This window comes from Gallinula chloropus, assembly GCF_964237585.1.
Source record: "Gallinula chloropus genome assembly, chromosome: 4".
NCBI classification, from domain to species: Eukaryota; Metazoa; Chordata; class Aves; order Gruiformes; family Rallidae; genus Gallinula; species Gallinula chloropus.
In genome coordinates, this window is record NC_140088.1 from 20,670,634 (window position 1) to 20,695,628 (window position 24,995).

A 24,995-nucleotide genomic window follows, 5' to 3' on the forward strand; every position below is an offset into this window, starting at 1 on the left:
CGAATAGCCCCGATTTCAACCCCTCCTTGCACCGGCGCCGGACGCACGCCTTGGGGGGCGAAACGGGACCCCGGCAGCGCCGGAGCAGGGCGGCCGTACCCTGCGATTTAACAGCGCCGGTCTGCAGGGAACGAGGGGCGCCGGGAACACCCCGAAACGCCCGGGCTTGGCCCAAAAGCAGCTGCACCCGCGGCCACAGGGGCTTTCCAGGGTGCACCAGCAGCACCGTCCAGGCACGAAAGTCTGGGAACTCCCAGGGCTGTTTGTTTTGTCTATTCTAATCGTTCTTTCAGGCTGCCCTGGCTCCAGCTACCCGCACGCCAAAGCCAGGAGGGCGCTGGGCACCGGCCCCACTCGACACGCAGGAGATGGATTTCAGGCACTCCCTTTTCCAGGAGCTCCCTTTTCCAGGAAAGCATTCCCAGGGCCCGGTGCTGCTCCAGTACCACAGGCTGGGCCCGCAGTGAGGCAGGTGTCAAAGCAGCTGGCTGGGGCAGGAGCGGGGCCAGGAGCTGCTGGGTTCCCCAGGGCGGCCTCAGTGGAACCTGGGGACTGCTCGGGATGCCACACGGTTGCTGCAAGCATCTAGTGCTGCTGTCCAGCATGGCAGCAAAAGAAGTGGGGCAAATCGGAGGAAAATCAACACCAGGGTCATGCAGCAGCCCTGTGTGTTTCAGGGTTGGCACCACCCTTGCAAAGGCGGGAAGGCCGAGGGGGCTCCCACCAGCCCTACTGGACACCAAAGACTGGGGCAGGCAGCTATGGGAGCAGGGACCCAGAAAGGGGAAGCAGCTCCCAGCTGGGGCTGCAGCTGGTTTCCAGTAACGTGCTTTCTGGGCACAGCCACCCATGATGAAAAGGGTCAGCCTAGGCACTGTACCCCTTCAGTGCACCCCTCCTTTGACCAGAGGGAAAGTAGGGAATAGCCACACCATCACGCACAGCCCTGCGCTTGGCCGCACTGCGCTCCCTTGAGCCCACCTGAGCTCTGGGGGGAGCAACAGAACAAACCAAACTCAGCCCAGACTTGCAGGAGTTTCACCCATTTATTAGCCCAGGACTAGAATGGTCGTGGGCCTGAGGCAGGGGCCAGGTCCTCTCTCCCTCTGCACTGTGTGGTGTAAAGGAAATTTCCCTTCCTTCCCAGGAACTTCTCCCTCCTGTCTACTATGAGCTCCTGCCTGGTTTTCCAGGACATAGCCCTTTGCTTTCCAGGAAATTTCCCCTTCCTACCTAGGAAATTCCCCTATCTCTTTCCCAGAAACATTGCTGTAGCATTGCAGGATACTTCCCTCCCCTTGTTTTCCAGGAAATGCCTGGGAAAGTGCCTTGTTTCTTTCTAAAGTCCTCCACTGCTTTACAGGAATGTTCTCTCTGGTTAGAGGGCTGCTGTGCTGCTTTTCTTGCTTTCCAAGCAGGAATAATTTGCAAAGAAATCTTATTCTTCCTCTTGGGGAGATCTCCCTTCCAAGGCTCAGCATTCCTCCGATGCTTTACAAAATACTTTCTTAAGAAAGCTCACTTCTGGGTTTCAGAATTTCCCTGCTATTTGAGGAAGTTTCCTCCTTGTTCTCCTCCTTCAATTTCCAGGGTATCCCTTGCTGTGGCCGCCTTGGACGTTTCTCCCACTGCTTTCTACATGTTTCCAGAATACATCCCGTTTTTCTTCTTACTGACCCAGGGTGGAAAGAGTTTAAAATAGAATTCCTATTTGTTTTGGCCAGTATCACCCTCCCTGCTTGGGGGCCATGTTGAAACAGCCGCCCCGGCTCCCCCATCCTCCTGACTCAAGGATGCATACAGCCAAGCAGCTGAAACTCAGGGACACTGGGGGCACCAGCTCTAAGGTGGAAGAAGAGTGGGAGCTTTCAGTGAGTTAGTTTTACAAAGAGGTTTTTAACAGCATGCAAAAGGACAAGGAGAGCTTTCCCTGAACCTCAGCCCTTCCCTGCACCAGGTTTTCCTCCAAACGGAACCCCACAATCCAAACCTCCACCTCACCCCCTCCCCACCCAGCTGCAAGTCATCCAGCTTCCTGGAGCAATCCTTGCAGGCAGAAGGGCAAGCGGGAACCCCACTGCTTTGAGCAGCAAGGTGTCTTTCAGGGACCCTCTTGGTAAGTCACAAAACAGCAAGAAACAGGGCGCCTTAAAAAAAAAAACCCCAAACAAAAATCGTTCCTTTTTAATCCACCCAAGGGCAATCCAGAGCAAGAGCAGCATCACGGCACTACACACGGCACAGACAGCTATTGCAAAGACAAGCTTTGCAGATTCCCTCCCAGGTACAAGGAGAAGTCATTAAGGAAAAAATTAAAGAAGAAAAATTATTCACATATGCAGAGTGACAAGTAACAAATCAGCCACAGAACAACTTCTTCAAGAAGAAAAAGGATGCACTGAGGAAAAATGCCCTCAACAGACAGATTCTGCAGAAACTTAACCCAGGAATCTTGAAACAGAGATTACTTTTTTTTAAACATTAAAAACAGGGATTTTTTTTTAAATTAATTTAAATATACATTTGAAACACAAACACCAAAGAAGCGCCTGGAAAACAAAGCAAAGAGGAGATGGAATGAAAAGTGAATTCAAAGAGTTTAAATTAAACACCGAAGCTGGGTGGATCGCACCGAATGGAATAAATAACGGAGAAGATCACGCTGGGGTGGTAGATCTCCCACTTCAGAGAATTTAAAGTAGAATTAACTACACAGCCCGAGAGTACTGAGCAAGGATGATGTTACTGACAAGCGCTGTTAGCTGGGGCAGCGTCCCTTTGACAGGTGTGGAATTGGCCCCTGCCACCCAGCAACGATCACCACACCAGAAGCGAGCGGGATGACGAGGTCGTGTGATCCAGAGGACATGTCCTTGTCCCTGTCCCTGTAATCACACACAAAGAGCTCAGGGTGCGGGAACCCTCCGCCCCTCTGACACTGGCTGTCTCCAAACGTGCCCAACTCCAGCGTCAAAGCACAAGCAGACCTTGTGTTTTCGCCCTGTGAGGCGAGCACAGCTCCCTGAAGTCGGGCACCCCGGAAGGGGAGGAAGCTCCTCTTCCAGGCACCTCGGGCCAGGCTGAGAAAAATAAAAATCAGCTGATCTACACCCGCTGCTTTATCTCCCTGGGCGTGGGCAGCCTGAAGGAATGTTGAGTAGTTTCTTCTTGTTTGGTTTTCCCTCCCACCACCTCTGCGTTAAAAAGAAAACAAAGCAAAACAAACAAACAAAACCAAACCCAGTAATAATTTGATCCCAAGTTTTTTTCCCTCCCCTGCCTGTAGCCAAGCAGCGAAGCACCTTTGGACACTCATGTGAACAGACATGTTCCCCACAAAGCAGCATCTAATCTCTGCACCTCACCCGGATGTGCCTGCGACAACTCGGTAGGAGGGACATCCCTTTGCTTTGAAAAAATACTTAGAAACGATCCCCTTTCCCTTCCCCTTTGATCTCCAAGAAGTTCATCTAAGTCCAACTTGTTTTTGAGAAAGGGAGAAGGGAAGAGGTGAACGTTTTTAGGCCCAAAAACTTGCCGGATCCAGCATCTTCCCTGCTGTGGCTCCAGGGACAATGAGAGGAGCCCCCTTTGTGCAGTGCCCGCTCTCAACCTGGGGCCAGCAGAGCCGAGGAGGGGCTAAGGGGACACAGCTGCCCTCCCAGCTCCTCCTCAGATAGCTGGCAGCTCCAGGAAGAAAGAGTTTCCAGTAGACCGGGGTGGACAAGGGTTCAGGTTCTTTCTTTCCCATTCCTCTTCCTCCCTGAGGCTGGGAGGACAATTCTGGGTCTGCAAGCCCAGCCTGTGCTTAACCAGTGTCCTTAAAAATGACAACTGAAAAATAAAAGGACAAAAAGGTGGGGGGGGGGGAAGAAGGAGATATGCATAATTAGATATTGTCCGTGGAAGGAGCGGGAGGGGCAGATTCCAGACAGACAGAGAAGGGACCCTTCTCCCTCCCCATGTTTGCTCGTCTGGAGACCACGTCCCCTCGTCGTCCCCGCGCGAACCCTTTGTGCTGTTGCTCTGACAGTGATCGACACGATGACGGACACGGGGATGAATTCAGCGCTGCCGAGGGCAGGAGGGCACAGGCCGGAGTGCCAGAGCTAGGCCCGGTGCTTGGGGAGCATGTCCAGCAGGAACTCCGCGATGCCGATGAAGTAGACAACTTGTGCGATGCCGAAGAGAGGAGCGATGACCAGGGCTCGGCAATACGCCCCTTTCAGGAAGGCCATGGGCCCTTCCTTCTGCCAGATCTTCCTAGGAAGAAATGGTAGAGAGAGGTAAGCGTCCATCCACCCCTCTGCCACGCCAGGAGAACCTCTGGCCAAGCCCTGGCTTTTTGCCTCCCTCCCTGCCTGCCTGCTAAGCCCAGCCAGGCACTGCCAGCTGGCACTGCCTGCACAGCACATCACCCACCACCCCGGTGTGCTCTGCAAGCCACCACGCCGGAGCATGCCCCATCCCTGTGTCTGGCCAGGAGCAGGAGCCTCTGCCTGGGTCTGGGTGCACAGCTAAGAAAGCCCTGAGCTTACATCAAGAGTTCTCCCTGTTGACAAGCTGGGCCAACCCTACCTGCAACATGGACACAGCCAGATGGCAGGAGACTCTGGCTACAACAGCAGCACAGAAGCACAGTGCTTGCGTTCTGAAGCTTCCTTCCACGTTCTGAAGCAGCCAGACCACAGTCTGCCTGGCAGGGGACAGCCTGCTCAGACTGCGGCCCTGCAGCTGCTGCTCAGAGCTATCCCAGGAGGGATGCAAGCCTTAACGCTGTAGGCTTTTCAGACAGCAGGGCCTTGGGAGACAGAACCAGAGCATTGCCTCTTTTTGCAATAAAACCCTAGTGTTAGGGCTGCTAGGGTTTGGAGACGCATTTAAATTCACAGATTCACCGAATCACAGGGGTTGGAAGGGACCTCCAGAGATCATTGAGTCCAACCCCCCTGCCAAAGCAGCTCCCTAGGACATATCGCACAGGTCGGCATCCAGACGGGTCTCAAAATATCTCCAGAGGAGACTCCACATCCCCCCTGGGCAGCCTGTCCCAGTGCTCTGTCACCCTCACTGTGAAAAGGTTGGTGCAGAACTTCCTATGCTCCAGCTTGCAGCCATTGCCCCTTGTTGTGTCCAGAGACAATGGAAGAGAGGCTGGACGTTTCCCCGTGTCCCACCCTTCAGTTACTTACAAACATCACAGAATCACAAGGTTGGAAAAGACCTTTAAGATCATCGAGTCCAACTGTTCCTGTCCTAAGCTAAACCATATCCCTAAGTATCTCATCCATCCTTTTTTTAAACATATCCAGGGATGGTGACTCAACCACCTCCCTGGGCAGCCTGTTCCAGGCCCCAGCAACAATTTCAGTGAAGAATTTTTTTCCTAACATCTAATCTGAACATTAATCAGATCCCCTCTCAGTCTTTTCTCAAGGCTGAGCAGCCCCAGTTCATTCAGCCTTTCCTTGTTGATGCTCCAGGCAAATATCAGTGCTATATTTACCCTGCTCAAAATAGGAAGAAGTTCTCTTTTGCATATGTATATACATGGACAGTAAATCCATAAAGATAGATAAATAAAAGCACAGGTTCATAGGGGAAGCTGCTAGTTGGGTCGACAAGCTGCACCACCTGCCTGGTGGGCAGCAGAAGCAGATGCCATACATCTGATGTGGTGGCCTGCTTCACAAGGAGTCTTACTTGGTGCAGTCCAGGATTCCTGAGTAGGTGTCCTCGTTCACTCCTCTCTGCAAGGACTGCAGCCGTGTTTTGATCACTGGGGAGATAGGGAGAGAGATGGCAGTGAGCACTGGGATTGCAGGATGCTCTTCGGCAGGTAAGAGCCCCCCTGAGAGTAACGTCTTTGAAACACAGTCAAAATGAGATCACCAAGAACACAGACCATTTTCACAGTCTTAACAGCAAAACAGGGGAACCAAACCCATCCCTTTGCAACTGGATAAAAGAAAAAACACAGCCACCCAAAACCCAACCCCTTCCCCTCACTGTGACCAAGGTTTCCAAAGCTGATTTAAGCTCTAAACAGTTCCAAATTCAGGTGTGTTTCTGCAAATTGGGAAATGATTTTCAAATACTTCCTCCAGAAAGAGGGGAGCATTTCAAATATACGATTCTGCTCTGACATTTCTTCATACCTTGGAGCAAGTGCCATGCTGTGGGGAGAGGAATTGCTTTACGGTGCCTTTCACAGCAGAGAAACCAAGGTGGTATTTAAAGGCAGATGCTGTAGAGCAGGCTGGCTGGCTGCACAAAAGGCCACAGATCTGAGGTTCCCCTGGCTGTCCGTGACCATGTGCATGTAAATGGTTTACCTTCTAACACTCCACAGGGAAACGTGCTTTTTCAGGGACATGTTCTCAGCCATTGCTATGAACAACACCCTCTTCCTGATTTACCTATAGAGTACTGAAAATCTCTGTGTAAGCTCTGGCTTAGCTGAAAGAAACATCATCTGAGCTGGAGGGAGCTCCGAGAGCAGAGCTCCCCTCCTCTGCACTCATGCTACAAAGAGGCTGGTACACTCACTCTCCTCCTCACCCAGCCCACTTGTGGGCTTCTGACTCCTGTCACTTGGCAGCAAGCCACCAGCAAAGACTCTTAGGACTCACCATCACAAGGATTGACAGCCACTGCGGCTGTACTGCCAGCCACACATCCAGAGAGGAAGGACACGTAGAATGGAGCCTTGACATTGGGGTCTTTCTGGCCCAGCTTGTTCAGGTTTGCAAACAGTGGGAAGTAAACAATGGAGAACGGGACGTCCCTGTGGTGGAGGAGAAAGGAGAATAGGATGAACAAAGTCAGAACAGGACACAACAAACTGAGCATCAAAGAAGGTGCTGTAAGCATCACACGCGGGCAGCACAGCCACGAGTACAACACGGATGTTCAGCTCCTGTCTGCATTGCAGTTGCAGAGCTGGAACATCTGCAGGGGCAAAACTGGCTGCACAAAGGACAACAGTCCCACAGGAGACATGCAGCCTTGCAGAGTCAACAGCCACCCCCTGATTTTTCAGCACTCCAGCCAAAGACCCCAGGACATTCAGAGGTCAACCATCTTGTCCACTTGTGTTAATTACAAGAGGTTTGCATCCTGCTCCCCATCCCGCTGGACACTTCCCTGACCTTCCCTTCTTTAACGCTCAAAACGGGTGCATTGAAAGCAAACCCTATCACCCCCACACCCCCTGAAGCCAACAGCCCCTCCGCAGGCTCATCCCCGGGTGGCTGGTGCTTTAGATGGGAATGCTGGTGCCAGCCTACCTTAGCAGCGTGGCTCCCAGGCCCTTGTAGAGTCCCGCGATGCCTTTGCTCCGCAGCAGCTCCCTGGTTATCTGTGTGGCCGTGGGTCGCGCTTCCACCGCTGGCTCCGCCGCCCCCGCAGAAGAGGGGAGCTGGGCCTGCGCTGCCATCAGCTTCTTCTGCGCCGCTGGGGAGAGGCAGAGAGCGCACGGGTCTGCGGGGCGCTCGGCAGCCGCCTCCTGCTGCCCAGCGCTATGGCACAGGGAGCATGAGGCACGTCCCTGGGTACACAGACTGGGGCCAGCCAGGTGCCCTGCAAGCTTCTGCTTACAGGCTGACAGAGAGGGGCAGACTGAGCCTTGTCTCAGTCTAGGAGCTGGCTGCTGCCACACAACGCTGTCAGCTGCATTCTCCTACTGACTAGTTGTACTGGAGCAGGAGCAGCCTGCCACGCACAAGCTCCAGGGTGCAAAGAAGGAGCTGCAGGAGCAGGCAGATGACAGTACCTGCTTCCAGCTACAGCCCCAGTCCCTAGTAGGGAAAACTAAAGCTATGCATAAATGAAAGAGGTTCAGCAGTTCTGTTCTTTGCTTCCTTCCCCAGCCACACTTATACATGGGAACTGGTTTCTTCTAGCCTTTTCAAACTGATGCATTTCTACTCTTGGCCAGAAGATGGAGAGCACATCAACCTGTAGGCTGCCACTGGACACCACAGGTCTTTTACACAGAGGGAACAGGCTGTTGGCATAGGGAAAACCTCCGTTGAACCCTCAAACCGTGGCTTAATTCCTTCAAATGTTTTAAAATAATACACACAAAGAGGATAAGGTCTGCATTAAAAACAGCACAGAGAGGAAAGAAGCAGGAAATCTGCGGTTGTTCATTGAGGAATCCCACATCAAAGGAGAGATTAAAAGGACAATTGGCCCATTTTTCAGAAAGGGCCACAAACATGGCATCAACAGTGTGATGCAGGGCTCCTAGGGGACAGGGCCGTACTCCAAGCTGACCTCTGGAACAGATTAAGGTGATAGCAAACAGCTCTTTCACCCAGATCACCAAGAACACAGAACACTCCTTGCCAGACTCTGGTCTCCATTCTCACCAGAAACGCCCCACAGCGTTTCAGCTCAAAGGCTCATACACCCTCCTGCCTGCATCTGCCAGCTCCTGCCCACAGCACCAAGAGCCTGTCCCCAAACCTCTCCCAAATCCAGTGTGGTGGGAGAATTTATTTACTGTTTCAGCCAAGATAACTACTGCTTTTGCCAGAAAGAAAAAAAAAAGTAAAAAAGGAGACAGGTCGCTTGGAAAGGGCACATACCCTTGGGAAGCTGTTAGGGAGCTGCTACAGGGGGGGCAGAAGTGAGAACAGACATCAGAGAACACGGAGATTGGGGAAGCACCACAGGAAAAGCATCAGAGGATACTAATCCCTTCCTGCATGCACAGTAACCACCAAGCTTTAATCACTCACAAGCTGACCACATGCCATCTCTCCTGTCCCTCTGTCCACCAGCAGCATTTGCTATTTCACTTGCCAAGCCTATTGCTTCGAGCAACACGTATCATCACCTTTTGTGACCGCAAGGGCCCCTGCAAAGCCAGGCGGGGGAGGGGGCGGGTTTTCTCCGCTCACTCCACAGCCTCTGCCGTGACAGCCCAGCCCCGCCCCCCGGCCTGCTCAGCGCACAAGAGAAGCCCACGTACCAATTCGCCCTGCATCCTGAAGCTGGATTTTGAGCATCTCCATGGGAGTGGTGACAATCACCTGGCAGGTACCCGCGCCGCAGCCCGCCAGCATCTCCCTCAGCAGCGTCAGCTTTTTCCTGCCAAAGAAAAGAGAGTCAATCAGAGAAGTGGCCTGGGATAACGCTGGGGCAGGTGGGTACCCGCAGGGTCCTGGGGCACACCTGACCCCTGGAGGTTACAGAAGAGGCAGCCCAGGGAACATGCTAGGCTTCAGCACAGGTTCAGTACTTCTGCCAGCATCACCTGATCGAAAGGAAAACTTTGGTCCCAGAAACAGAACATTCAGGAAAAGCCACAAGCCCGACCAGCCCAGCCCCAGACAGGAACACACGGCCCTCGCCATCTCCAGACAGGAGACTGCAGCTCTCTCCCAGCCCAGCATTGCCCTCAGTCAGGGCACAGCCTTCAGAAAGGGTATCTCTTCAGAGGGCAGCGGAGGACCTGAGCATTTAAGGAGGATAAGCAGCTTTCCTTCTGCCAGCCTACTTCTTTAAACAGTCTAACATCCCCACAGACACACACACCACAGGGCAAGGAACGAGGGGGAAAATATTGTGGTTGTTGCTTTGGGGTGCTCCAATAAAAGCAAAATAGATAAATAGTGAACACCAGTGTTGGAGAGGCAGCTCCCCTGTGGCTAGGAGCTTCTTTACCTCACCAGCCTTTCCAAACCTGAAAAAGTAGCCTTTGCATTCAACCAGTCCTGCCTGAGCAGGTGTGTTCTCTACACCAGAGGCAGGGATCATCACTGACGTGTTCTTGCATAACACATTTCATAGCTCTCTCCATCCCAAAGCCACAAAATACCCCAGCTAAGGCTAAAAAGAGGAACTTAGAATGCAAATGCTCTGAAAGCCTCAATTTTCAGAAACTGATGAGTTTTCATCCTATTAAAGAAAAAAATCTCACACTTTGGCACCAGAAAACCCTGACTAAAGGGAAAAAAAAGCCTCTAGTCTGCTGTGTGCTAAAATGGGGGAGGAAGAGGGAAACAAACACATCTATAAGTCACACATCCAGAGGGAAACAGTCTCCTCTTTTTTATCTTGTAAATGCAAGTACTATTTTTACTCCTCTTCAACCCTTTCCTGCAACAATACCTAATCTCTCAAGGCGAGTCTCCACACTATCACAAAAGCAGTCCCACAGTGATATGCCCTATTCCCGTGCAAAAATCAAGCCCCACTCCCTTACCAGGGGATTCATGCACACATAGCACAGCTGCAGCACTGTGGGCCAGCAAAGCTTCAATGCCAACCCCATAGGAACAGGAGGGAAGATGTGCTGTAATCCTGCTGGCCCACTACGTCAGCCAGGCTGATTTCTCCACCTCTCATCCCCTCCGGGGAGAATATCAGAGCAGGGGATTAGAGGCACAGGGCCACAACGGAGATTACCAGTGACTAAATATAGAGCTCTCCCATGAGGCTGCAGGGAAAAACATTTCACAGTCTCCCCTTTCCAAATTCCCTCATAGATGAGAAGCTGCAAAGAACAATCCCTCCTACAGAGCTACCCACATGGGTGCCCAAGTGGGCTTTCCTGGAGCTTTCCATCAAGCTTTCCCCGAGACACACAGGTACTAGGGTGTGCAAACCCACAGGTCCCCCCCCAGCACTGATCCCTGGAAGTGGCAAGCAGCACAGCTCCAAGTGCAGCTGGATACAGTCAGCAGCCAGGCTGCACGACTCCTAGCCCAGCTGTGGGAGGAGGCAGACCACCCAAAGGACCTGGCTGCCAGTCCCCCTCTACAGCACAGCAGAGCATCTCCCACTCTAGCAACAGCCCTGGAGCATCCCTGGAGTACATGTCTCCTGGCTTTCATCTGTGGCAACCACTTTGATACCCAGTTCAAAAGACCAGGATCATTTGCCTTGCATGTTCATCTGTGGACCATTATCCCAGCCAACGAAGTCAGCCTGGTTTGGCTGAACTCCATGGAGCCATGCCAGTGTAAGTCAGCAGAGGATTTATATGTGCAGGCATATTTGAGAGATGTCAAACAGGTCCATCAAAGGCATGTAGAGCTTTTGGTTTGCATATCCTGGGAACTGGGAGGTGAGTCCAAGAGAAAAATACCCCAAGACAAGCAAATCTTTTGCCAGGAGATGTAAAATTTGCCATGCAGGGGTCAAACTCCTTTACAAAACTTCAGCAGCCTGCACATAAAAGGAGCTTGAAAACGGTTCATCTCTAGATGATGAAGAGGTTTAAATATTTAAGGCACCAGAGACCTTATCCTCAGAGGTTTAAAAACTGGCGTCATCTCAACTAACATCAAGAGCTGCAAGACCAGCAAGGATCTGGTCCTGGAAATGCAGAAACCATCTATTCTCACAGCAAGAGGGTGTTAAATATAACACACATACAATAGCCCCACGTTCTGCACTGTCAGAGATCAGACATTCCACTCTAACTGACGTGCAATTAATTAGCGATAAATCAACAGTGTCAGATGTGAAGGGGAGAACACTCACACTCCACCTAAACTGGGGTTTCAAACTAGAGCTGAGAAACAAGAAGATAAAAAAGCCAGAAACTAGAGGTTTATGGAGGACTTTGCAAAAGCAATACATCAGCCCAAAGTCAGGATCTCTGAAGGCATCGGTATATTGATGTCACATGAAAGCAGAGCAGAGGGTTTTTTCAAGTTTCTAACAAAAATCTTGACCAAGAGGCTGCCTGGGCCCACAGGGCACAAAAGCACAGTGTGTGCAAAGCAGCACAGCAGCTCAGCAACAGGACCAGCAGCAGCATCCCTCCTTCCTAGATCAAGAGCCTCACTTCACAGCCTGTCTAAGGGCATTTTGCAGTTCAAGGATCAGCCAGTCCATGCAATGGCAACTCCAATGTGCCACAGAGATTGTCAGAGTATTTTAGGAGAGCTTGAAAGTGGAACAGATGAAGGAAGGAGCCCTGGGTAGACATATCAGCTGGAAAGGCCGTGAAGAACAAGCTCCAGTCTCCCCATCTGCATGGGAGAGAAGGAAAAGTGCCTTACTTGTCTCAGGACTACAGCTAGCTATTTCTCTTCTCTGAGCAAATCTACAGGGCAGGAGGAAGCAGAAAGGAAGAAAACTTGCTGGCATCAGCAGTTAATGCAATCAGACTGATCTTCCTAGGAACCTGGGCTGCTAAGTCAGCAGCTTGCCTGCCTTTGCTCCAGAACATCAAACAAAATGAAGGTCAAGATTAAATAGGACAGGAGATGTTAGGCAGTAATACAGCTTAGGGAAGAGTAGCAGGAAACTCATTCAGGGACACTGGACAGTTTCTAAGAACAAGAAATCACTTTTATAAGAAGCCATGAGACACTTTTTACTGCAGCCAAGGCAGAGCATTTAACCAAGAACCTGAAAAACTAACAACAAAACCTGGCAAACACATACCAAACACAACAGCTGCCTGGTACCCAACACTTTGGAGATAAAACACAAAACATTGTACGATACTGTTAAAGAGACTGTCTTTTATGAAGCATTTAAGACCCAAATTCAAAGAGGACATCAAGAGCAGACAATGCTTAGATCTATCAAAGAGGCCCCACACACCAAGCACCCAAAAATCAACAATGTACTTTAAATGCCTGCTGGTGTGCCACTGATTTACATCACTTTATGAGCTTCATACCCAAGTGCTTCACACTCAAATGCCTCAGCCCTAATGACTCCTCACATCCTCTGCTCTGGACAATGAAGCTGCCACTATTCTAACAGCAGCTGTGAGATTGTGGGTGTCTCAACACATCCAGCTTTAGAAATACAGAGGAGGGGGGAAAAAACCCCGTCTGTTTCCAGCAGTCTGAAGGCTGGAACTCTCCCCTCTCTCTTGTGCCCTGCCTTCCCCATCCATGTAGTTCAGCCAGAACAGTGGCACAGGAGCAAGGTCTTTGCTATGGGTCACCTTTACTACTTCTCCTGGGAGCTGCAAAGGACCTCAGGCTAAAATCATCACAGGACAGTGTTTGGCCCTTACTGCCTTTCTCAAATCAGGGTCACGGGCTACCCTTCAGACTTTTCAGTACCTTGGCTTTCCTCTGTGGCATAGCAAAGGGGTTTTTCAGCACTCACACAACTCACCCACAATTCCCTTGTTTCCCAGTATCTGTTGGAGGGACCAGACAGCAGGGCATTAGTAATCCAGGAGTCTCCTGGAATGTGCTGATGGAAACTTCTGTCTTCAAGTGATAGAGGAGCCAGCGAGAAGAGGTGCTGTGCTGGACCTCATTCTCACCAACAAGGAGGGACTGGGAATGGATGTGAAGCACAAGAGCAGCTTTGGCTGCAGTGACCATGAAACGGTGGAATTCAAGATACTTAGGGCAGCAAGGAGAGTGCACAGTAAGCTTGCTGCTCTGGACTTCAGGAGCCAGCTTTGGCTTCTTCAAGGAGTACAGTACCATGGGATGAAAGCCCTGGAGGGAAGAATGTCCCAGGAAAGCTGGCCAGTATTCAAAGATCACCTCCTCCAAGCTCAGTAGTGAATCATCCCAACAAAGAAGAAGTCAGGCAAAAACCAGGAGGCCTGCATGGATGAAAACAAGGAGCTCCTGGGCAAAGCCAAACAAACCAGAAGCTTACAGAGGGTAGAAGCAATAGCAGGCAGCATGTCAGGAATACAAAGAAACTGCCTGGGCTGGCAGGGGTCAGGTTAGGAAAGGTGGAGCCCTGATAGAAATAAAACTGGCTAGGGACATCAAGGGCAACAAGAAAAGCTTCTATAAGCACATGAGCAATAAAAGGAAGATTAGGGAAAAATGTAGACCCCTTCTAGAATAGAATGGGAGACTTGGTTACCCAGGCTGTGGAGAAGACTGAGGTACTCAATAAATTTTTTGCCTCAGTCTTCAGCAAGTGCTCTAAGCACTGGGAGAATGAAGAACTGCCCACTGTAGGAAAAGACGAGGTTCAAGACCATCTAAGGAGCCTGAGGGTGCGCAAGTCCATGGGACCTCATGAGATACATCTGCAGATCCTGAGAAAACTGGCAGATGCTGTTTCTAAGACACACTCTGTCATATCTGAGAAGTTTTGGCAGTGCAGTGAAGTTCCTGCTGACTGGAAAAGGGGAAACATAAGCCCCCTTTTTAGAAAGGGAAAAAAGGAAGACCTGGGGAACTACAGGTCAGCCAGTCTCACCCCTCTGCCCAACAAGATCATGGAGCAGATACTCCTGGAAAGTATGCTCAGGCACTTGGAAAACAATGTGGTGACCAGTGACAGCCAACATGGCTTCACTAAGGGTAAACTGTGTCTAACACATTTGGTTGGCCTTCTGTGATGGGGTTACAATGCTGGTGGATAAAGGAAATGCAATTGGTGTCATCTACCCAGACTTGTGCAAAGCATTCGACACGGTCCTGGACACCATCCTTGTCTCTAAATTGGGAGGCCATGGATTTGATGGATGGAACACTTGGTGGTTAAGGAATTGGCTAGATGGTTGCACTCAGAGAGCTATCACCAAGGGCTCAATATCCAAGTGGAGACCAGTGACTACTGACATTCCTCAGGGCTGTTATTTGGACCAGCACTGTTTAACATCTTTATCAGTGACATGGACAGTGGGATGAAGTGCACCCAACCACAGCAAGCTATGCTGTGCAGTCAGACACTGCAGGGAAGGGATGCCATGTAGAATAACCTTGACAGGGGAGGTGAAGGCATGAAAACTTCATGAGGTACAACGTGGTTGGAGCAGTCTGAAGCACAAACACAAGATGGGCAGAGAATGTAATGAGAGCAGCCCTGAGGAAAAGGACTTGGGAGTGTTGACTGACGTGATGCTCAACGTGACCTGGCTATATGGCTTTGCAGCCCAGAAAGCCAACCACATCCCAGGCTGCATCAAAAGAAGCGCGACTGGCAGGCAAGGGGAGGTGATTCTCATGAGACCCCACCTGGAGTATTGTGCCCAGCTCTGGATGCTGCAATGTAAGGAAGACATGGACTTATCAAGTGGGTCCAAAGGAAGGCCACTGAGATTATCAGAGGGCTGAAGCCCCTCTTCTGTGAGGGCAGGCAGAGAGAATTGTGCTTGTGCAACCTGGAGAAGAGAAGGTTCTGGGGAGACCTTATTGAAGCCTTTTAGTACCTAAGGGGGCTACAGGATAGCTGGAGAAGGACTTCTATAAGGGCATGTAGTGATAGGACAAGGGCTAATGGTTTTAAATTAAAAGAGGGTTGATTTATATATTAGATACTAAAAATAAATTCTTTACTGTGAGGGTGGTGAGGCATTGGCACAGGCTGCCCCAAGAAGCTGTGTCTGTCCCCTCCCTGGCAGTGTTCAAGGCCAGGTTGGATGGGGCTGTGGGCACCCTGGGCTAGTGGAGAGTGTGCCTGTCCACTGCAAGAGGGTAAAATTAGATGAGCTTTAAGGTCCTTTCTAACTTCTATAAGTGCCCAGGACAGCTTGGGAGGACCATCACAGTTTTGTTTCCTCATTGAAAAGAGAAGCAGCAGCAGTAGGCTATCATAATGGTCAAAACAGAAAGAGGCATAGAAGTGGAAATCAAGACCCCTAGCACACATCCTTACTGCACCACAATGAGGGGAAAAGCACTGTATGGGCAGGAGTGCCCTGGTAAGTTAGTCCCAGGGTGGAGAAGGCTGCAGGAACAGGCACCTCCAGACTCAGGGAGATGGGTACACAAAAAAGTGCACGAGGTCCTATGTCTGGTCCTGCTGTCCAACACTCTACCTCCAGAACACGACCAGGGAAAAGGGAGTCTAGCACAGACCTGCAGTGAGACGCTCCCAAAATACTCTTCCAACAATTGGCAGCCAGGAGCTTCCTACACCAACAGGTGTTGTTTTCAGTCTGGCCTTTCAAAAACAGGCTTTATGCCACTTCTTTTCCCTAGCAGTTCAAATGCAAGTTTGTTTCAACATTCAGATTTCTTTAAAGGATTAAAAAACCACATAATAATGCACCCTAAAAGTTCTTATGTAACTTGAGGCTATTTTGGGTCATGTTGGGTTTGCCATGCTCCCTTTAGTCCACACATGCTTCTTCCACTTGGTCATGGAGGACACACTCAGCTTATTTTCATCAACAAAGACTGATAGAACATTCACACTTTGTCACACAAGGAGCTCCAATTCATGTGACACATTTCAAGCAAGACAAGTGCTAGAAGCTCAGCAGCAAAGGCATTCAATGTCAAACAGGTCTAGAAGACTTTGTAGCTCTGAGTCAGAAAAGCACAAGACCATCCTTTGGGATGCTGGCCTAAGGCCACATCATACTGTGAGTGTATAGCAGATAGCCTGGCGTGTGCAAAAAGGACTTTGGTGGAGCTAAACTAAGATCTTGGTGGCTCACCATGAAAAACAGCTGCCAGCCCTTCACTGAACCTAACTGCCACAAGTGCACTTGACACCACGTAACACCTTGACGGTTACAATTACACATCCAGAAATGAAGCCACACTGGCATGCCAGGGAGCTTGAATCTCCACCTTTCTAAACATGGGCTGCTTTGTTGTTCATACCTAAGCTTTGACTAGAGCTGTGAAATAGGTGGCCCCAACCCCAGCTCCATATGCACTAAACAGGGTCACACAATGCACCAGAACTTCCAGTTAGATCTCAGGTTCATAGCCCATACCAGCCACAACCAATCTGTGAGGCACTGTCTTTCCCATCACACCTTGGAGTGATGCTTCTAGTTAGAAGGACCTTAAACCATCTATCACAGCAGTATCAAGGCTCTGGCTCTCTGTCCAACTCACACTGGATATCCTCATTGAGCAGAGCTGACCCGATTTCACTCATTCAAGCCCCCCATGGTGGCTGGATGAGTCCCCCTGACTTCATGTGCTGCCTAGCAGTTGTCACCTAACTGTGGCTCATCCTTTCTTTTCTACAAAAGAGTTAAAAACACTTTGTGTCAAGGCACAAAGGCTCCCCACTACCTGAGTGGTAACAGGGTCCTGCTCCAGGTCACTGTAGTCCCAGCCCCATCAGTGCATGTGTTTTAGAGCAGGGTACCTTACTTCTGGCATAACTATCTAGCACCTTTATTCTGAATGGAGCACAGCACAACATTTATGTCATGTGTGTATCAGACAGGAACCCAGAAGTCAATCTGGAAGAGGTATGGGTGAAGATCTCAGCTGCATCCTACTTACCCAGACACTTGCCCAAAGCCTGCCTCAGTGCCAAGAGGTACACACACACACACACACACCTGCCTCACAAGAAAGTCATGGTGCAGGACATCTACTGACAGACACATCACAGTTTAATGGCTGAAACATCACAGCAGTGATTGCTCTCACAAAGTACCAAGTATGTTGCAACACTGGTCTGATTTCTGCCACTGGCCACTCTTTCAGTGTGGTACAAGGCACCTGTTTGTCTTCCCTGTACAACCTACTAAGCCATGGCTTCGTAGGTGGTGGCAAAGAGCTAGCTGTGCTCCAGTCCACTGCAGTATGCCAGGGTCTGCTGCGCTGTCTGCTGCAGCAATCAGACCCAGCACCTGGCAGAAAGGAGTAATGAGGACATCACTACCTCCCACAGTCTGAGCAGAGCACAGAAGAGACACTATTTGGAGAGACAGAAAAACCACAAACAGCTGCCAGTCAGTGAGTCATGCAGACATACGTTAGCTGCTACTTTAAAAGCCTCCAGAAGAAAGAAAGAAAAAAAATATTTAGGTACATGAAAAAGCCAGATCCTGAACCTGTGCCAGTCCACAGCCTCCAGTGAAGTTGAGAGCTTCTGATCTGCAGCAGCTGAGATTAACCTGGTACACCACAGGAAGTTATTGAACCAAGTAACTGTGAGAGCTCTGCACTTTCTGTAAGGCACCACCCCATCACTGCTCATGGGAAGAGCTGGGATCATACATGTCCCAAGTAGGCTATTTAACTGCTGTCACTGAGAACTGGAGACAGTGCCCTTCACTGGCTGACTCTGGAGAAAGGTCTCAGTCTGAAGGGAGACACAAAATGTTCTCCAAATTGCAAGGGAATTATCTTGATGAAAACAGCATCAAATATTCAGTGCCCCTCTCAGCTACTCAGCTAGCATCTTTTACTCTCATTTAACTCAGAGGAGCCAACCCCCACGTACAACCTAAACAGATGGTTTTATTCCTTCAGCATTTATTTGCCAGTCAGCTGCTGAGCAATGCTGCAAGTGCCCTTCATCAATTCAGATTCACCACCCCTCCAAAACTATTTTCACGTTACAAAAGGACAAGAGTGATGCTAAGTTTGGGGTCTACAGAACTTGACATCTGTTCAAGCCAAAGAGCATAACAGCATCCAATAGGATGCTGAGGACAGGGGTCCTCCCAGCACCTGTTTGGAGCAGCTATCAGTGCCATTGGGTTCCTCTCCAATGTCTTGCCTACAAATTCTGGATCTCTTAACCTTGGCTTGGATCTGGAACTATTTTTAGAAGCTGGAATAAAAAGCAGTCATCCAGTGGAGTGCTTTTCACTTCCCATTTTAGACATTACATCCTTACCCAAATGTAATCACCAGCTGAGCTGCTCAAGGTCAACTTGTATTTCAGTCAGCACATCACCCCGTCCCACCTTTGCCCCGACTTCTCACCAGACCTGTCTCAAGAGCCAGTGTCTTTGAAGCTGAATGGGAAAGGCCTGCACCCCCTACTCACCCATCTTTGGAGAGGTGATGCCGGAAGAAGTCATTGGCTGCCAGTTTAATAGCCTTTTCTGGTGTCACTAGAGTCAGGTTCACCGCAGCCCCTGGGCATAAGAAGAGGAAAAAGACATTGGAGAATGAGAATAAAGGAACCGTTTACTGGGGCTTTCGGGAATCTGCTGTAACTCCTGCTCAAAACCAAGGACTGATGAGAGAGATCTCACAATGCACCAAACACGCTGAGAAACGTGAAACACCATTGGAAATTAATAGGATTTCTGCCTCCCAACACCTTTGGATTTTGAAGACACCCCCTGATGTGTTGCTGTTCCATTTGCAATATGGTTTTTGTAATTCCTTTATCTTCACCACTACCTCCCACCATGCATACATGCAGCCTCTCTCATCCAAGGATGCACTCCTACAAATCCAGAGGATTCAGATCAGACCTTCAAGAAAGAAGTACAAGCTGGATAAATAACCAGTCCCGACTCCTCTGCAAATCATAGAACCACAGAATGGTCTGGGTTGGAAGGGACCCCAAGGATCATAGAGTTCCAAACTCCCTGCCACAGGCAGGGCCAACAACCTCTAGGCCTGGATCTAGACAAGGTTGCCCAGGGCCTCATCCAACCTGGCCCTGAACACCTCCAGGGATGGAGCATCCACCACCTCTCTGGGCAGCCTGTTCCAGCACCTCACCACTCTCTCTGTAATAACTTCCCCCTAATATTTAATCTAAACCTTCTCTCCTTTAGATTTAGTCTATTCCCCCTTCTCCTGCTATTGACTGCCCTTTGAAAAAGTTGATTCCCCTCCTGTTTGTATGCTCCCTTCAAGTCCTGGAAGTCTACAGTGAGGTCCCCCTGCAGCCTTCTCTTCTCTAGGCTGAAGAAGACGACCATCTCCCTCAGCCTGTCTTCATAGGAGAGGTGCTCCAGCCCTCTAATAATCTTTATGGCCCTCCTCTGAACCCTCTCCAACAGTTCTACATCTTTCTTGTACTGGGGCCCCCAGATCTGGACACAGTACTCCAGATGGAGCCTCACAAGGGCAAAGCAACCCCCCTACCGCCCCAACTTCTTGCTAGTGTCCCTGCCCCACTGCCACCAAAAGCAGAGCAGCTTGCTTACCAGTCAACCCAGAAAAGGCAGAACTATTGAAAGACCTGGAAGCTGGCTGAAGCCAACTGGCTCATCCGCACGTAAGTCCACCAGCTCTAGACCAGCCTTTGGAGTTAAGTGGCTTCCCTTGTATATCACCACTGGGTGTCACCCTCAGAACAGCCACTGGTAAGTGGCTTTTTGTCCACCACAAGCTGCATGGTGCAGAAACTATCCTCCAAGCACCATGGCAAGGCTTGCTGGGGGATGTGGGGTGTAAACAAGCCTTGTCTCTCCCCACCCACTGGAGTGCCCTTTTGTCCGGAGCAACAAACAGCAAATCCCTGTATTGTGCCAACCACAATGAAAGGTCTGCATGGCCTGGCCAGCTGCTGTAGGCCATGGATAGGGGTGTATTAGTGCAACACAGCGGCTGGGAGGCAACTTTCAAGCTGCCCTGGGGAAAATCGGGGGAGGGGAGGGCCAATCCCCTTCTGAGCACACTTGGTTTCGCACCATTAATATTCTCCCTTTAAATCTTACGGTTCAAAAAGTCCTACAGTGAATGACCACAGGCTCTTCCTGCCAGCCTTGAGGCACACTGAGGTCCAAGCCCTCCAGAGGGGCTTTGCTTATGACATGCTAGTGGCCTATGAACACATTTGGAAGGACAAATACTATGCTATACCTTTTTTTATTTATGCTTGCATAGAGATTTAAACACCTTGTCCCAAAGCTCTGTCTCTCAAAGAGAACCAGAGAGAGAAGCCTGCACTCTCACAAGGCTCGGAAGGCCTGTCAGGGTTCACGTTCAGGAGGTTTGAACACAAGCGACAGTAGCTGTAAGACCTCAACACACCTAAAGAAAGGCAGCTCAGTCCTCTGTTCCTCAGGATCCCCTCCCTCCAAAACTCATTAAAGAACTCTTAACTTAAACATGGAAAGACACAGGTGTAGGGGAGCTTCCCTCAGATTAGGAAGCAAAGTTGAAGCTTCAAGTTCTGGCACCGGGACATGGGGAGTCCTTGGCTCCACATCCTCTGCTCAGAGGACATATGACCACCATGCAGGAAAATCACAGCAAGAAGCCAGCCTTTGCTAGGCTCAACACATTCTTCCTCTTTCCAATGGCCACGCTTCCACTTTGCAGAAAATAGAGAGTAACACTGCCCCATAGCAAGCTAAGCCAGTGCATTCATCCTACAGTGGCCATGACATCCAGCAAATGCCACTGTTTCCTACAGGAGCCAAATTAACTAGGCAGGGAGCAGGGGAGCCCTCTCACACTCCCGGGTTTTTGCAAGCTTGTAAGCATGCCAGTGACTGTGCTGTTTCAGTTTGATGTGCTTCCTATGCATCATGCCCTCCTGCCATGGTTCTTGCATATGATGAGAAGCCACACAGACATGACCCTTGTGCTCTACCTCCACCTTTTTTGTTTCAGTAATATCAGGATCCTCAAAACAAATACACACAGCCTGACCTTTAAGTGGAAGTAGCTACCAAGAAGCGTTTCGTAGGATGCCAAAGTTGAGAACAACTTCAACCCCACTCCTAATGACCAGAAAATAAAACATCTTTACACTACTGACATGCAGCATGAATAACCATTTTCTTGGAAAAACAAGGAGAGAAAGGAAAAGAGAACCCACTGCTCTAACACCAGTGCAAGCGATTCACTGAAAGAAAGAAAACCAAACCATCAAGCAAGAAAGGTAAGTGAGAAGTATGCCTCCATGTGCTGACCTCCTCCAGGACCAGCAGTCTTTCACAGCAATTCCTCCATCAACTGCAAATAAAGTAGGGGGGGAAAAAAACCATATAACATACAGTGAAAAGTTAATGAACCTGGGTTTTCTCCTACATCTTTGATATTTTCGGTAAAGCTGCTTAGCAGAGAATGGATAATCCCTGTCCTCAATAATCCATAACAGCTTCAACTCACTGGAGAAGGAGAAATTAAATACTTCAGCTGCTGGCTGTATGCTTTCCATGGCATCTTCTACCTTTTCAAAGTCTCACAGTGTCTCAATTCTAACTGTGCCACTGACTCCATTTCCCCAATTAAAGCTAACCTTGTCCTACAGGCAAGGCTACATGTCCCAGAAGCAATGACAAACAAAAGGCAAAAATAAACTGTCAACATTAGAAAACAGACAGTATTTTGGAAAGAAGTACAGTGCTACAAAGAACAAAATCAAGTAGAGACAAACTCAGCTGTTTGCCAACCAAACCTCTGAGTCCTCTCTTCTCACTAAGCCTTGGGTTTTGTTTTTAAAACACGTTTCTCACAGGAGCCTTTATATACCACCAGCAACCTACGTAACAGGGGAACTGAATCATCCCAGTGCAGCACTGATGCATATGGGAGATATTGCTAGCAGAGGCCAGGGAAGGCTGCCACACTACTGCAGCTAAGCCACTGCTACCCTCCAAATGTCACCAACAGCTGCGGATAAACAAACCCCCCCCTTGGCTCCTGCCAGCTAGGCTAAACGGCTGGTCTGCAAACAGCAGCGGGACTTTCCGGGACACGTGCTGGGATCTAGAGCTGGTTTCTGCATGGACTGTAGCAGGGAACAGGGACCTCTCCAAGGTCCCTGCCCACTAGTGTCCACATGATCCAGAAGCCCATGGATTCGTTTGGCATCATGCCTGAATGCAGCACACCATCGTCCCTTGAGCAGACACTGGGCTAGACAGCACCACCCAGATTTTAGGCACTGTTGCAACTGAGATACTACAAGGAAAAAACAGACAAAACAAAACAAAAAAACCAACCACCCCAACATGAGAAAAAGAACTCTTTCCTCCCCCAAATAAACCCAAGAATCCCCATAATTTTGGGGGAAGAATATGAGAGAAATGTTGGGATTGCCTTACGTATCACACAATTCACTCTGGGCTACTTACACAGAGCAAGGACTGTCTGCCCACACACACCCCTTAAGAGATGATTTGCAGAAGCATCCTACAAGCTGAAGCCTCTCTCTCTGCACTGAGGAGCTTTGCTTCACATGCAATGGAGACCTGAAGTCACACAGTGGGAATGGCTGCACCAGACTTTCTTGTCCCCCAAGAAAGACCAAGTGCCTGACAGGGATGACTGCTGCACTTGTGACTTCCATGGGGCAGCTGCCACTATCACATTAACAGATAATTCTCACAATTGCAGCCTAAAGGTTGAAAATAAGAGCTTATGACTCATACAGCAACTTCTGCTGGAGAACTGGGACAGATGGAGGGAGCAGAAACCAATCCCAGCATCTAGTTTCCATCTTCCCCTGACTGCAAGGCTGAGCTGCCTCTTTACCTTCTTTTCAGAGAAGCACAAATCTGATCTACCTGCTCATCCTCTCCCCAAGAGGGAGGGACGGGCTGCTAATGTTAGCTCACAGAACTGAGGCACACAGACCAGGACTGCTGTACTTGGAGAACAGACCTTTGCACCCTGGCCATGCAGAAATTCCTACAAACTCCTTGAAGAAGCTTGAGCTACTCACCAAAGCCCTTTCCAAACCCAGCTCCTCATTTAAGAGTCAGAGGTGACAAGTCAATTGAAGCCACTACCAGCTCCCTGAACAGAAGGGACATAAAGTTAGCAGGATGTAGACCAAGCTACCAGGCTCATAGCTGGGAAAATTAAGAGCTATGCAAAACCCTCTGACCCCTTTGAGATTTCTGTTTGTGAGTGAAAAGTAGCCCGGAGATCCAGTTCCCCTCCACCACCCTACACCTTACAGGACTAAAGGCCACGCCCTTCAACATCTTAGGATATTGCTAGGTTATTGCTTTATGAGCCAGAGAATATGGTCTTTTCCTCCCACTTGTGCACCAGCGTTCCAACTCAACTGTCTCGCCCAAAAGCCCTGAAGGACCCTGCAGTCTCCCCTCTGTAAGTTTTCAAGAACAGCTGCTTCTTTTTGCTCCCAAGCAAGCAGCCTGTCACTGCATATTTACAGCCAAAGTTAACACAGGCTCCATTCCTGGCTAGGAACACAGAAGCAACAAGCTTCTGGGAAAAATCAAGGGGGAACACGTCACTGCTAGCACTGAAGATGGAGCTTGCCAGGCTTCCTCAGGGTTATTTGTCTTGTTGCCTGCTCCCAGGAAAGCTGGCGTGAAGCAGCCAATCCATCCCCAGCATCCACCTCACTCCCCTGAAACGCCCACCAGAAAGTTGGGCAAGAGACACTGCCTCAGCAGCCAGTGCCTGCTCCCAGGCCAACCGGCTGCAGCGCCTGTGCTTCCTTGGGAGCTATGGAAGAAGCGGCAAGAAAACCTACCGCTGCTAACAGCGAGGCGCCAGTGTCTCCAGACTCCTGCTTGAAAAAGCACGAGGGCTCACTTAATCAAAGCAGTACTTTAATCAGGCTTTATCAGTAAATGACTGCCACAGAGAATGCTATCTGACCACCTCAGATAAAAACTGTATATTCAGGCAATTAAATACCAGTACATAAAATGAACCTTAGTTCAGCGTCAGTTAACTAAGCCAGCTGGGCTGTGCTCAGAGCCAAGAAGGTATTCCACATTTTCCACTGCTATGAGAAAAATCAGAATTAAGCCTACTGTTCTTCTCTCCTCAAAATCTATAAAAGATTACAAGGATTTTGTCTTTAGACCAGAAAAGGTATAATGTCAACTGAGGAACTCACAGCTGCAACAGCCAGCCTAAGCCAAGGAGCTAGATTACTACCTTAGCACACAACCAAACAGTTGAAGCACAAGCCTACCTCTGACTTGCTTACCACCGCAAAGGAGTTTTTTCTGGGGACAGGTTGTTTTTTGTTTGTTTGGGTTGGGTTTGTTTGTTTGCTTTTTAACTGCAGCTTGTCTTCAAACAAAGCACTTGGGCATGCTTGAGAAACAGCTGATTTTGGTGACAAGCTACCAACTAGATGGGACAGCAGGCCTGACCATGTTAGTGGTGAGCTTTGACATAAATTCGATCATCAACGACAAGTAAGGCATTTCAAAGAGGTTTGCTATTGCCCCTCTGACAAAAGCTACTGTGCCCAAGCTAAGAAACACATGGAATCCTGAAACAAAGTCCAGCAGATCCACTTCGACTGCTAGTAAAGATGAATTTCAGTAAACGGTAAGGTTTACCACCAAAACAGCCACAGGGAGGACTCAAGACCTCAATGGTGAAAAGCTGAGCAAGCACCTATTTAAATAAACACCAGTTTATTTTCAGAAACAGCCGCACCCTTCAACATCTTAGGATATTGCTAGGTTATTGCTT

General features: G+C 49.6%; 1 protein-coding gene across 3 annotated transcripts in view; it reads right to left on the minus strand.

The window, feature by feature from the left end:
* Nucleotides 1-2,144: 2,144 nt before the first annotated feature.
* SLC25A22 (solute carrier family 25 member 22) overlaps nucleotides 2,145-24,995 on the minus strand; it is a gene marked incomplete at its 5' end in the record, with an annotated part of 30,284 nt that continues 7,433 nt past the window's right edge. Inside the window, 6 exons of one of the 3 annotated variants that reach the window (XM_084263392.1) lie at nucleotides 2,145-4,263; nucleotides 5,704-5,779; nucleotides 6,633-6,787; nucleotides 7,290-7,455; nucleotides 8,981-9,099; nucleotides 18,658-18,748. In XM_084263392.1, coding sequence (XP_084119518.1) covers nucleotides 4,110-4,263; nucleotides 5,704-5,779; nucleotides 6,633-6,787; nucleotides 7,290-7,455; nucleotides 8,981-9,099; nucleotides 18,658-18,748 — 761 coding nt within the window. In that variant the 3' untranslated portion in view covers nucleotides 2,145-4,109. Of the gene's footprint in view, nucleotides 4,264-5,703; nucleotides 5,780-6,632; nucleotides 6,788-7,289; nucleotides 7,521-8,976; nucleotides 9,100-18,657; nucleotides 18,749-24,995 lie in introns of all 3 variants that reach the window. The other 2 variants (XM_084263391.1, XM_084263390.1) reach the window with 2 other exon arrangements.